This window comes from Eschrichtius robustus, chromosome 15, assembly GCF_028021215.1.
Source record: "Eschrichtius robustus isolate mEscRob2 chromosome 15, mEscRob2.pri, whole genome shotgun sequence".
NCBI lineage: Eukaryota > Metazoa > Chordata > Mammalia > Artiodactyla > Eschrichtiidae > Eschrichtius > Eschrichtius robustus.
This window is the reverse complement of record NC_090838.1, coordinates 60,096,402-60,110,308: the sequence shown is the minus strand read 5'-3', so window position 1 is coordinate 60,110,308 and position 13,907 is coordinate 60,096,402. Positions and strand designations below refer to the sequence as shown.

At 39.1% G+C, this 13,907-nt stretch overlaps 2 protein-coding genes across 4 annotated transcripts in view; both read right to left on the bottom strand.

The window, feature by feature from the left end:
• GMCL1 (germ cell-less 1, spermatogenesis associated) overlaps window positions 1–1,109 on the bottom strand; it is a 55,617-nt gene extending 54,508 nt beyond the window's left edge. For both annotated transcript variants that reach the window (XM_068564990.1, XM_068564989.1), the window contains exon 1: window positions 623–1,109. In XM_068564990.1, the coding sequence (XP_068421091.1) occupies window positions 623–882 (260 nt within the window). In that variant the 5' untranslated portion in view covers window positions 883–1,109. The remainder of the gene's footprint in view (window positions 1–622) is intronic.
• A 3,313-nt stretch (window positions 1,110–4,422) lies between these two features.
• The window catches only part of ANXA4 (annexin A4), a 73,671-nt gene continuing 64,186 nt past the window's right edge, over window positions 4,423–13,907 (bottom strand). For both annotated transcript variants that reach the window (XM_068564351.1, XM_068564352.1), the window contains exon 13: window positions 4,423–5,530. In XM_068564351.1, the coding sequence (XP_068420452.1) occupies window positions 5,471–5,530 (60 nt within the window). In that variant the 3' untranslated portion in view covers window positions 4,423–5,470. The remainder of the gene's footprint in view (window positions 5,531–13,907) is intronic.

Below are 13,907 nucleotides of genomic sequence, written 5' to 3'. Positions count from 1 at the left end.
ATTCCGTTTTTCACCTCTTCTAAAAAAGGTTAAGCAAGCTGCCTTACATATCCACGGTCAACGACTTCGAGTACTAGAGACGTTGAAAGACTCTGTTCCTAGTGAGGAACAAATGTACACACTACTGAAAAATTTCACCTGTACAGTGAGAGCTCCTGTTTGTAATCATTCCCCTTCCACTGTGGGACGACAACAGGGGTGCCCACTTCAGAGCCTAAATTTACGTGTCTTGGACCATAGAAGGCAGCCGGATAAAAAACAACTTATTCTACTGCCACCCACTCAGAGAGGACCAAGGTGTATTACGAAGGGCCAGCCGGCCGGCCCTGTCTAAGGTTTAATGAGGTGCAAGCTCTAGCTTGGCGTTTCTCAGTCTCGTCTTGGGGCTGTAGCACCACCCTGGCGGCGTCTGTGGTTTACAAACCAGAATACCGGGCGTCTCCCCAGGTGCTCCCCATCCGCCCTGCCTCGGACCGGCTCCCAGGTCTACCCCGTCAAGGGCACGTCCGCTCTTCACAGGCTGGGGAGCGCCGCAGCCCCCGAAGCCCCCCGGGCACCGGGCTCATCCCCAGGCCGGGCCGCGGGAGCCGCCCAACAGGTGCGGGCGCGTCCCCCCACGTACCTTCGAGGGGTGTTGAGGAGTCGCTGCTGCTCGTCCCCTTCCTCCTCATCCTCGTCTGTCTCGGAATCGGGGTGACAGTAGCAGAAGGCCCCGCTGCTCCGCTTGCGCTTACGGCTGCCTGGACAGTAACAGAAGCCGTGGGCGGCCGCGTCGCCACCACTCTCCGGCCTCCGGGCCGAGCCCCCAGCCCCAGAACCCGGCTCCTGCTGGGCTCGGGCTCGCCCCGGGTGGCGCAGCACTCGGCTGCTCAGCGAGCCCATGGGTCACGGCTCGCCGAGACTTCAGGGAGGGCACCTCAGGGAGCCCAACGAAAACGGTCTCCCGCCATGGCCCGGCCACCACCGCCGGTCTCCACGTAGCCCGTGTGCCTACACCGCCACCTTCTCACGCGCAGCCCCGACCGCTGCGTTGGACGCTACCGCCTCCATCCTCCGCCACGCCCGCCGCGTCTGGCCGCGCCGCGCGCGCGGACCTCAAGACCTCGCCCCCTAACTTTCGCAATAAAGCGCGGACAGTAGGGCGCATGCGCACGGCGAGCCTCCGGAAGGGGCGGGGGAAGGCGCGTGTACGTCACGGGTGGAGCCTGCGCAGAATGGGATAAGGGCGGGAGTGGGGACGTGCATGTGCAGATTGGTGCTTTCCGCCCTGAGGTCCGCTGGGCCCACCTGCAATCCTGAACTGGGGGCCGGGCTAGCTTTTAGAATTACTTTATACACTGCTTTGTGTTAGCAAGACCGGCAATTCCACCTCGTTTGTTCTTTCTGCGAAGGTTCCTTAAGCTCCAGATGTCTACCGGGCCCTGTGTTAGGCAAGGGGCAAAAAAGACATTGCTGTTTGGGGTCATCTTTGGAGGAGTTCACCATGTGCTAGGGTCACGCCCTGCGTAGGCTTTCCAACAGAGGAGGACCTAGAATGTGGAGCTTTGCTAGGCCCTCGGGTTTCTTAAGCAGCACCTCTCCGCTGCCCTTAACTGATTATGGCAACCGTTCCATGGGCTCTGGGATGCCCAGAGCCAGTGGGATGTCTGAATAGGGTCTGAACCGGGACTGTCAGTGGGATGTCTGAATAGGGTCTGGACCGGGACTGGGTTCAGTCAGTGGCAGTGGGATGTCTGAATAGGGTCTGAACCGGGACTGTCAGGTTTTAAAGTGCCTTCTGGAGACCCAAGCAAAATTTACAGGTGTCTGAGCAAAAATTATAGGTGTATGCCTGGAGTTTGCAGCCATTGCTATGGACCCTGGACAGTCAGCTTTCATTCCCTGATTCCCTTCGGTTACTTTTTTTTTTTTTTTTTTTAGCATTTTTATTGTAGTGTAATTGTTTTACAACGTTGTGTTAGTTTCTGCTGTATAACAAAGTGAATCAGCTATACGTATACATATGTCCCCATATCCCCTCCCTCTTGCGTCTTCCTCCCACCCTCCCTATCCCACCCCTCTAGGTGGTCCCAAAGCACCTAGCTGATCTCCCCGGGTGATGCAGCTGCTTCCCACTAGCTAGCTATTTTACTTTTGGTAGTGTATATATGTCAATGCTACTCTCTCACTTGGTCCCAGCTTACCCTTCCCCCTCCCTGTGTCCTCAAGTCCATTCTCTACATCTGCGTCTTTATTCCTGTCCTGCCCCTAGGTTCATCACCCTTCGGCTACTTTCTAAATAAAATGTTTATAATGAAAATACTTATAATGAAATACCATAAATGAAATATTTATAATGAATTACTCAAATAGAGTAATATGATAAATACCTATCACCACAAGTATAACTTAAATTTTAATAAAAACTTCAATGTATTATACTTGTTTTGATTCTTTTAAGTAGAACAATACAGATAGGCAGAAGCTCCCTCTCCATCTCAGTCTGTTTCTCTCCCTCCACTCTAGTGACCACTATCCTCAGAATGGTGTATATCATTATTCCCATGCACGTTCTTATGTGTGTACCCATAGCAATACGTTTTCTTTTGCACGTTTAGACATGTAAATTAAATGGAATCATTCATACCTATCATTTTGCACCTTTCTTCTCTCTCAAAATTATACTTTTGAGGCTTATTCAATTAACAAATCTATAGTTAATTTTCACTGCTCTTGTGTGACACCCAAAATTTATCCTTTCCCTCACTGAGGGAGTTAGGTTGTTTCTACTTTACTGCTCTTATAGAGCAGCATTGAACACCATGTGCTAGAGAGTCACCAAATAGATCCCCAGAAGTGAACTTGCTGGGAACTTTTCAACTTTATTATCTGTTGCCAAATTGCTCTCTGAAATGACTGCACCAGCTTATACTCCCATCAGCAGTATATGTAATTTGGGCATCCCAGTGTACTCACTCTGAGAAGTCTGAACTGAGAGAGGCTGGCTGAGGCAGCTTGGTGGAGGTAGGGGGTAGGGGAGGAGCAGAAAATGATTGCTGCTAGGGGATCAGCCTGCATGCCCAGAATTTGTCAGCACAAAGGATACGCATGGAACAAATGTGGGCCACTATAAGACAGCCAGCACGGAATCATCTTAGATCCTGTCTAAAAGGCCTGGGTGGAAAGACTAACAGACTTCAGCACAAAGAGCCTGAATTCCTAGGGGCTGAAAAAGGAGAACTGCATTTGCTTTGCCAAAGGAACTAAAGATGAGTATTTTACTGGCGATGGAGTTGTAAAGGAACTCAGCAGAATGCTAACAAGAATCAGCTTTAAACATCTGACAGAACTAAAAAACAAAAACATCTGACAGGGTCACACAGCACTGATCATCTACCACCACAGCACTAACAGGTAAGAACTTTCCTGCTCCCATTTTCTCTCCTCCCTTCTGCTAGGTTGGGGAGGGGAAGGTAGGGTCTAGAAGGAAGACTAGGTGAAGAAAGAAAAGAAGCCCACCGTATCACCCTCCCCAAACTCCAGCTTCCTGCTGGCAATAAGCCAGATCTGAATGAGGGGAGAAGCCTCAACTGTAAATGAAGTTTGGAAGTTTGACAGAAAACATTAATTGCTGAAATGACACGGTTCTATAGTAGGACTCTTTAAAGCCTAAGAATGACCAGAAAAGTCACGACCCTATCCTCTATCTGAATTTTCATCTAAAGACAGGAGAAGAACTAGACCCAATGAATAAATGTAAATGGACAGTAGGAGAAAAAAAACAAAGTTGCTTCCTAGTTATATTACAAAGTCATGCTTGTTCAATACAGCAATCATTCCTCCAGGGTGGCTTTAACCTACTCTCTAGAAAGCTTCCCATCAACATATGCAATTTGTTTTAAAATTCTGGCTAAGCCATATATAATTTAAAGATAAAACCCCCCAAAATTTGTAATGCTTCCAAAGCCAAATAACGTTAATTTGGAAATTCCATGCTCTTCTGGGTAGGTATTGAAGCAGCAGTACTATTTCCTATAATTAACTGGAAGTATTCATGTAAATAGCTTTCACCAGTAGTCAAGCACTTGTAATAGGCAAGTAGAAACAAATCCTTATATTTCACCCATCAAAATACAACAAATAACTATAGAATGAACAAAGAAGACAAATATTCTTATTTAATATGAATGTTCTACTTAGAACCAAGAGCATCACTCATTTCCAGAGATAACTTAAATATACTATTTTATATCATTAAGTAGTGTTTGGTATATATGAACATTAGTTTTACAGCAGTAGAGGTACATAAGATTAAACATGTTATTTTTCCTAATGTTGTACTTTCTAATAGAAATTGAGTAACACAAATCCTTCAAAAATATCTCCTTTCAGAGTCCAGGATGAAAAAACTCACAAGCAGAAAAGTCAGTCAGAGAAAGCATATACCTCATTTGAAAGGCACCGTGTTTTATTGAAATTATTTTTCCGTGTTGTATACAAACTGAACTTTTAAATTAAATCCAAGTACACCCTTACAGTAATTCTAGAGTTGAAAGGCACAGTGTAAGTATAAATTACTACAAATCAACAAAATTGAAAATGATTTAAAAAATTGGGGGCACAAAAATTTTTCTTTAAGTAAAAGTAAATTCAGAGCGCTACACCATCACCAGAATACGCAGTTTGACACAATTCTTTCACATTCATCTTCAAGCTGGATCAGTACCATTATTATTATTTTATTATATTGTTATTGTTATTTTTAACCATAATATTGTGGAATGTTCAGCATTTATGTTTGGTAACCAGACATATATGATCTGTATAACCACACTTAGAACTGAATTCGTTCAGAAGAGTTGGTGAGTTTGGTATACTTTAACCTGGAGAGACTAAGAGATGGTAACATAAGATGTGATGGAGGAAGTCTCTAATGCCAAACTTAGTAAAGATCTACTAACATTTTAGACAAAAACCTAAACAAAGGGGATCTGTGGGTGCTTTCAAACTATGACAAGTAAAGTAGCAAATTGGATAGATATTCTTACTAACTAGATGCTCACAATTTCACATCAAGAAATTACTAGCCACTCTAAAAATAGAATTAGGGAAGAAAAGTGATTTTAGAACAGTCTTCCAGTCTTCCATTTCAACAGTTTTCACCAAAAAGAAAATATGAAATAATTTAATATATTCCAATTTCTGTGAAACACAAACAAGGAAGAAATCTGTTGAAAACATGAAGCACATTCTTATTTCTAATTTAAAATCTCCTTTTAGGTTTTATAAGCTGTGAAAAGCAAGTACAGCTTTAAAGCATCATAGTGAGTCATTATAGATGAACAGTAATACAGTCTGTATCTTAGGAGGCATCTGTAGGCATTTTAATTGGGAATAACCATTCTGAGATAATGCTAACAGCAGTGTAGAGAAATGAAGTTAAAAAAAATTCGAAGTGTAGGGAATCCTCCTGTCCTTTCTGGATTTTCTTTTAATCATCTCCTCCACAGAGAATGAGCAGTACCTTCCTGTAGTCTCCGGATGTATCATCCTGGGGACAAGGAAAGCAGAGTTACAGTCAGATAAATGGGATTTAAAATAGAATACACAGCTCAAAGTCATCTAGGTTAACGTTTTCAGTCTTGCCGGGATCTTTCTTGGAGAGGTTGTTTTTGTTTCTTAAATGACATTTGTTATTTTTTATTATAAAAAGAATGCCTGTTCAATGTAGAAAATAGACATAAAAGAATATGAAAACATCATCTATGATTCTAACATCTAGAGATTACTCTGCCTAACATTTTGGTTTTTGCATATCCTTCCAGACCTTTTTCTATGGATATAGATTCCTACGTGATGGGACTGTAGTATTCTTCCATATTCTACTTTTTTATTTACTATAGCCTATTTCCCTATTTTAATTTATTAAATACTCTTCCACAACATCATTCCTTAATGGTTACAGAGTATTCCATTGTACATAGGTAAAATAATTCATTTGATCACCCCCCATTGGATATTTATGTTTTTTGCAATTTTTCACTATTAAAAACACTGCTGCAATAAACATACTATAAATTTTTGTGCATTTTTAAAATGATGTATTCAGGATAAGTTTTCATAAAATGGGAATTACCAGATTAATGATCATGTATTTTCTTTTAGTATGGGTTGCAAAATAGCCTTCCAGAAAGGTGCTATAATTTTTACATAGAATTTCTCATGGCCTAAATAAGAGATCAATTTTTGCTAGTGTTTCATGGGCACTAGAAAAGATGGGCTGGGATTCAAAATTTAATGTACATCTATTAAAATCAATCTTAATACACCCTTGTTTATACCTTGTCTCATTGATCTGCCAAAAGAGAAGGATGTGTTAAAGTCTATCTAGCATAGTATTTCCATCAATGTCTTCTTTTGGAGGCTCAAGTTTCTTTATATATTTGAATGCAATACTATTTGGCAACTAAAGTTTTATGGTAATTTAATCTTTGCTGTAAATTGTTGCTTTTATCAATATAAAGTGATCTATTACTTTGTCCTATTTAATACTTTTTCCCCTTAAATTCTTCTTTTTACTTATAGTATAATCCCTGCTTTCTTTTTATCAAATGTTCTTTTCCCTGGCCTTTTTTTTTTAAAGCTACTTACATATCACTGTATTTCAACTGTTCCTTATAAACAGCATGGAGTAGGATTTTATATTTTTACCTAACCTGAGAGTTTATTTATTATTATAACTTACATTTTTAATCTTACTTCTGTCTTTTTTCTATTATTTACATATTTTCTATTTCTATTCTGTTTCTTTTGACAATTTTTATTGAATGGGCAATGTATTCTTTATTTTTAATTTTTTCCAGTGTTGTGTGAGTGTGTGTATACACATATTAACATGTTTATATATACACAAATATATAATGTAAATGTATTTATTGTGCTGTTTCCCCTAGTCAATCAATATTTTTTACCCCATCATTTTAGTGTCTGTATAGTATTCCACTGTATAGATTTTCCATAATTTCAGTCATCCCCTATTGGTTAATAAAAATTAAAATAATGTGTAATAAACTCTGTAACCACTAAGCAAGAACTTCCTATTCCCCTTATCCTCCAGCCCCTGGTAACCTCTAATCTACCTTCTGTCTCTATGAATTTACCTAGTCTAAATATTTCATGTAAGTAGAATCATATACAGTATTTGTCCTTTTGTGTCTGGTTTATGTCACTTAGAATGTTTCCAAAATTCATCCATGTATCAGAAACTTCATTCACATTATGTATGTATATATCACATTTTGTTTATCCATTCACCTGTTCATGGACCCTTAGGTTGTTTCCACCTTTTGGCTATTATAAATAATGTTTACATTGGTGTACAAATACCTGTTTAAGTCCCCGTTTGCATTTCTTTTGAGTATATACATGGGAGTGGAATTGCGGGGTAATATGGTAATTCTATGTTTGACTTTTTGAGGAAGCGCCAAACTGTTTTCCACAACAGCTGCACCATTTTACATTCACACCAGCAATACCCAAGGTTCTAATTTCTCCACATCCTCACCTACATTTGTTATTTTCCATTTTTAAAAAAATTACAGCCATCTTAGTAGGTACAAAGTGGTATTTCACTGTGGTTTTGATAATGATGTTGAGCATCTTTTCACGTGCTTATTGCCCATTTGTATATCTCCCTTGGAGAAATGAAGATATTCAAATCCTTTGTCGTTTTTTAATTGGGTTGTTTGTATTTTTGTTATTGAGTTGTAGGAGTTCTTTATATATTCTGGATAGTAAACCCTTATTAGATATGATTTGTAAATATTTTCTCCCATTCTGTGGATTAGCGCATTTTTACCTTATTATTTTGCCTAAAGATATTCTTAAATATATAATAACTAAGTAAGAGGTACAGTTTATTTTTTAAACATTTATTGGCAAGTTGCCTCCCCGGAAAGTTAGACTAGTTTACAGTGCTTCCATAAGAGACGGTGAGATTTCCCCAAGCCTTTCTCAATGCTGGTTATCATCTCTTTAAACTTTGTTAAGGTATTAGGTGAAAAATGATGATTTGTTTTTATTTGCAATCCATTATATATTAGTGAGATTAAACATTGTACATATTTATTGTCCATTTGTGTCTCATCTTTCATGAAGCTCATGTTTTCTTTCTGTCCAGTTTTCCTTTTGGATTTTTCTCCTTGTTCTTAGTAATTTGTACAAGCTCCTCATATAGGGATATTAACCATACATTATAAGTATATGTTACAAATATATTTTCCCATAGCTTCACTTATGGTCATCCTTGTATCTTAAAGTTGTTTTGCTTACAGCTAGCTATATTTCGGCTCTGCAAAAAAAAGTGACATCACAGACTGTACAGAAATAGAAACAAGTTCCTAAATGCCTTGTAGACATAGTCATAAACTCTGCAGCTCAAATCACCTAGTAGGTAAACCTCTCCAAGCTATGAGTAGGATCAGAATATTGAATTCACAGATCAAATCCTGATTTGACATTTACTGTGCTGGCAACCCAGCTTCTAGGAAAATGGGTTTGGCTTCATATTCCTGAGGCCCTTCTGGCTTCCTCAAGAAGCAAAGTCCCAGTAATGAGGGGTTTTGAGAGATGTGAATCATTTCTCATCACTCCCATGCCATGTTAGGACTCCTAGAAGTCTGGTGCCAGGTAAAGAATAGCAATCCAGGATGACTGTCATGTTTTCCCATATTTTCAGCAGACCTCAGCTAGCCCTGGATGGGGTTCTGGATGACTGATTCAGTTGCTTCTCTTTTATTGTAAGCAGGTAGAAATGGAAATTGTGCTCTTAAAACCATTCATTAAAATATAATCTTTATTGAAAGGCGGAGGGTGGCTGTGTCTCACTGTGAGAACAAGGACACTGGCAGCAGAAGTTCTGGGAAGTACTCCTTGGCGTGAGCCCTCCCAGAGTCCGCCATTACCCCCACCAAAGAGCCCAGGTAGGCTCCAGTGTTGGGTTGCCTCCGGCCAAACAACCAACAGGGAGGGAACCCAGCCCCACCCATCAGCAGACAAGCGGATTAAAGTTTTACTGAGCTCTGCCACCAGAGCAACACCCAGCTCTACCCACCACCAGTCCTGCCCATCAGGAAACTTGCACAAACCTCTTAGATAGCCTCATCCACCAGAGGGCAGACAGCAGAAGCAAGAAGAACTACAATCCTGCAGCCTGTGGAACAAATACCACATTCACAGAAAGATAGACAAGATGAAAAGGCAGAGGGCTATGTACCAGATGAAGGAACAAGACAAAACCCCAGAAAAACAACTAAATGAAGTGGAGATAGGCAGCCTTCCAGAAAAAGAATTCAGAATAATGATAGTGAAGATGATCCAGGACCTCGGAAAAAGAATGGAGGCAAAGATTGAGAAGATGCAAGAAATGTTTAACAGAGATCTAGAAGAATTAAAGAACAAACAAACAGAGATGAACAATACAATAACCGAAATGAAAAATACACCAGAAGGAATCAATAGCAGAATCACTGAGGCAGAAGAACGGATAAGTGACCTGGAAAACAGAATGGCGGAATTCACTGCTGCAGAACAGAATAAAGAAAAAAGAATGAAAAGAAATGAAGACAGCCTAAGAGACCTCTGGGACAACATTAAAGGCAACAACATTCACATTATAGGGGTCCCAGAAGGAGTAGAGAGAGAGAAAGGACCAGAGAAAATATTTGAAGAGATTATAGTTGAAAACTTCCCTAACATGGGAAAGGAAATAGCCACCCAAGTCCAGGAAGCACAGCGAGTCCCATACAGGATAAACCTAAGGAGAAACACGCCGAGACACATAGTAATCAAATTGGCAAAAATTAAAGACAAACAAAAATTATTGAAAGCAGCAAGGGAAAAACGACAACATACAAGGGAACTCCCATAAGGTTAACAGCTGATTTCTCAGCAGAAACCCTACAGGCCAAAAGGGAGTGGCATGATATACTTAAAGTGATGAAAGGGAAGAACCTACAACCAAGATTACTCTACCCAGCAAGGGTCTCATTCAGATTCGATGGAAAAATCAAAAGCTTTACAGACAAGCAAAAGCTAAGAGAATTCAGCACCACCAAACCAGCTCTACAACAAATGCTAAAGGAACTTCTCTAAGTGGGAAACACAAGAGAAGAAAAGGACCTACAAAAACAAACCCAAAACAATTAAGAAAATGGTCATAGGAACATACATATCGATAATTACCTTAAACGTGAATGGAGTCAATGCTCCAACCAAAAGACACAGGCTTGCTGAATGGATACAAAAACAAGACCCATCTATATGCTGTCTACAAGAGACCCACTTCAGACCTAGGGACACATACAGACTGAAAGTGAGGGGATGGGAAAAGGTATTCCATGCAAATGGAAATCAAAAGAAAGCTGGAGTAGCTATACTCATATCAGATAAAATAGACTTTAAAATAAAGAATGTTACAAGAGACAAGGAAGGACACTACATAATGATCAAGGGATCAATCCAAGAAGAAGATATAACAATTATAAATATATATGCACCCAACATAGGAGCACCTCAGTACATAAGGCAACTGCTACCAGCTATAAAAGAGGAACTTAACAGTAACACAATAATAGTGGGGGACTTTAACACCACACTTACACCAATGGACAGATCATCCAAAATGAAAATAAATAAGGAAACAGAAGCTTTAAATGACACAATAGACCAGATAGATTTAATTGATATTTATAGGACATTCCATCCAAAAACAACAGATTACACTTTCTTCTCAAGTGCGCATGGAACATTCTCCAGGATAGATCACATCTTGGGTCACAAATCAAGCCTCAGTAAATTTAAGAAAACTGAAATCATATCAAGCATCTTTTCTGACCACAATGCTATGAGATTAGAAATCAATTACACAGAAAAAAACATAAAAAACACAAACACATGGAGGCTAAACAATACGTTACTAAATAACCAAGAAATCACTGAAGAAATCAAAGAGGAAATCAAAAAATACCTAGAGACAAATGACAATGAAAACACGACGATCCAAAACCTATGGGAGGCAGCAAAAGCAGTTCTAAGAGGGAAGTTTATAGCTATACAAGCCTACCTCAAGAAACAAGAAAAATCTCAAATAAACAATCTAACTTTACACCTAAAGGAACTAGAGAAAGAAGAACAAATAAAACCCAAAGTTAGCAGAAGGAAAGAAGCCATAAAGATCAGAGCAGAAATAAATGAAATAGAAACAAAGAAAACAATAGCAAAGATCTATAAAACTAAAAGCTGGTTCTTTGAGAAGATAAACAAAATTGATAAACCATTAGCCAGACTCATCAAGAAAAAGAGGGAGAGGACTCTAATCAATAAACTTAGAAATGAAAAAGAAGTTACAACAGACACCACAGAAATACAAAGCATCCTAAGAGACTACTATAAGCAACTCTATGCCAATAAAATGGACAACCTGGAAGACATGGACAAATTCTTAGAAAGATATAACCTTCCAAGACTGAACCAGGAAGAAACAGAAAACATGAACAGACCAATCACAAGTAATGAAATTGAAACTGTGATTAAAAATCTTCCAACAAACAAAAGTCCAGGACCAGATGGCTTCACAGGTGAATTCTATCAAACATTTAGAGAAGAGCTAACACCCATCCTTCTGAAACTCTTCCAAAAAATTGCAGAGGAAGGAACACTCCCAAACTCATTCTATGTGGCCACTATCACCCTGATACCAAAACCAGACAAAGATACTACAAAAAAAGAAAATTACAGACCAATATCACTGATGAATATAGATGCAAAACTCCTGAACAAAATACTAGCAAACAGAATCCAACAACACATTAAAAGGATCATACACCATGATCAAGTGGGATTTATCCCAAGGATGCAAGGATTCTTCAATATACGCAAATCAATCAATGTGATACACCATATTAACAAACTGAAGAATAAAAACTCTATGATCGTCTCAATAGATGCAGAAAAAGCTTTTGACAAAATTCAACACCCATTTATGAGAAAAACTCTCCAGAAAGTGGGCATAGAGGGAACCTACCTCAACATAATAAAGGCCATATACGACAAACCCACAGCAAACATCATTCTCAATGGTGAAAAACTGAAAGCATTTCCTCTAAGATCAGGAACGAGACAAGGATGTCCAGTCTCCCCACTATTATTCAACATAGTTTTGGAAGTCCTAGCCACAGCAATCAGAGTAGAGAAAGAAATAAAAGGAAAACAAATTGGAAAAGAAGAAGTAAAGCAGTCACTGTTTGCAGATGACATGATACTATACATAGAGAATCCAAAGATGCCACCAGAAAACTACTAGAGCTAATCAATGAATTTGGTAAAGTTGCAGGATACAATATTAATGCACAGAAATCTCTTGCATTCCTATACACTAATGCTGAAAAATATGAAAGCGAAATTAAGGAAATACTCCCATTTACCATTACAAAAAGAATAAAATACCTAGGAATAAACCTACCTAGGGAGACAAAAGACCTGTATGCAGAAAACTATAAGATACTGATGAAAGAAATTAAAGATGATACCAACAGATGGAGAGATATACCATGTTCTTCGATTGGAAGAATCAATATTGTGAAAATGACTATACTACCCAAAGCAATCTACAGATTCAATGCAATCCCTATCAAATTACCAATGGCATTTTTTACAGAACTAGAACTAAAAATCTTAAAATTTGTATGGGGACACAAAAGACCCCAAATAGCCAAAGCAGTCTTGGGGGAAAAAAACAGAGCTGGAGGAATCAGACTCCCTGACTTCAGACTATACTACAAAGCTACAGTAATCAAGACAATATGGTACTGGCACAAAAACAGAAACATAGATCAATGGAACAAGATAGAAAGCCCAGAGATAAACCCACACACCTATTCAACTAATCTATGACAAAGCAGGCAAGGATATACAATGGAGAAAAGACAGTCTCTTCAATAAGTGGTGCTGGGAAAACTGGACAGCTACATGTAAAAGAATGAAATTAGAACAGTCCCTAACACCATACACAAAATAAACTCAAAATGGATTAGAGACCTAAATGTAAGACCGGACACTATAAAACTCTTAAAGGAAAACATAGGAAGAACACTCTTTGACATAAATCACAGCAAGATCTTTTTTGATCCACCTCCTAGAGTAATGGAAATAAAAACAAAAATAAACAAATGGGACCTAATTTAACTTCAAAGCTTTTGCACAGCAAAGGAAATCATAAACAAGACGAAAAGAGAACCCTCAAAATGGGAGAAAATATTTGCAAATGAATCAATGGACAAAGGATTAATCTCCAAAATATATAAACAGCTCATGCAGCTCAATATTAAAAAAACAAACAACCCAATCCAAAAATGGGCAGAAGACCTAAATAGACATTTCTCCAAAGAAGACATACAGATGGCCAAGAAGTACATGAAAAGCTGCTCAACATCACTAATTATTAGAGAAATGCAAATCAAAACTACAATGAGGTATCACCTCACACCAGTCAGAATGGGCATCATCAGAAAATCTACAAACAACAAATGCTGGAGAGGGTGTGGAGAAAAGGGATCCCTCTTGCACTGTTGGTGGGAATGTACATTGATACAGCCACTATGGAGAACAGTATGGAGGTTCCTTAAAAAACTAAAAATAGAATTACCATATGACACAGCAATCCCACTACTGGGCACATACCCAGAGAAAACCATAATTCAAAAAGACACATGCACCCCAATGTTCATTGCAGCACTATTTACAATAGCCAGGTCATGGAAGGAACCTAAGTGCCCATCGACAGATGAATGGATAAAGAAGATGTGGTACATATATACAAGGCAATATTACTCGACATAAAAAGGAACGAAATTGGGTCATTTGTAGAGACG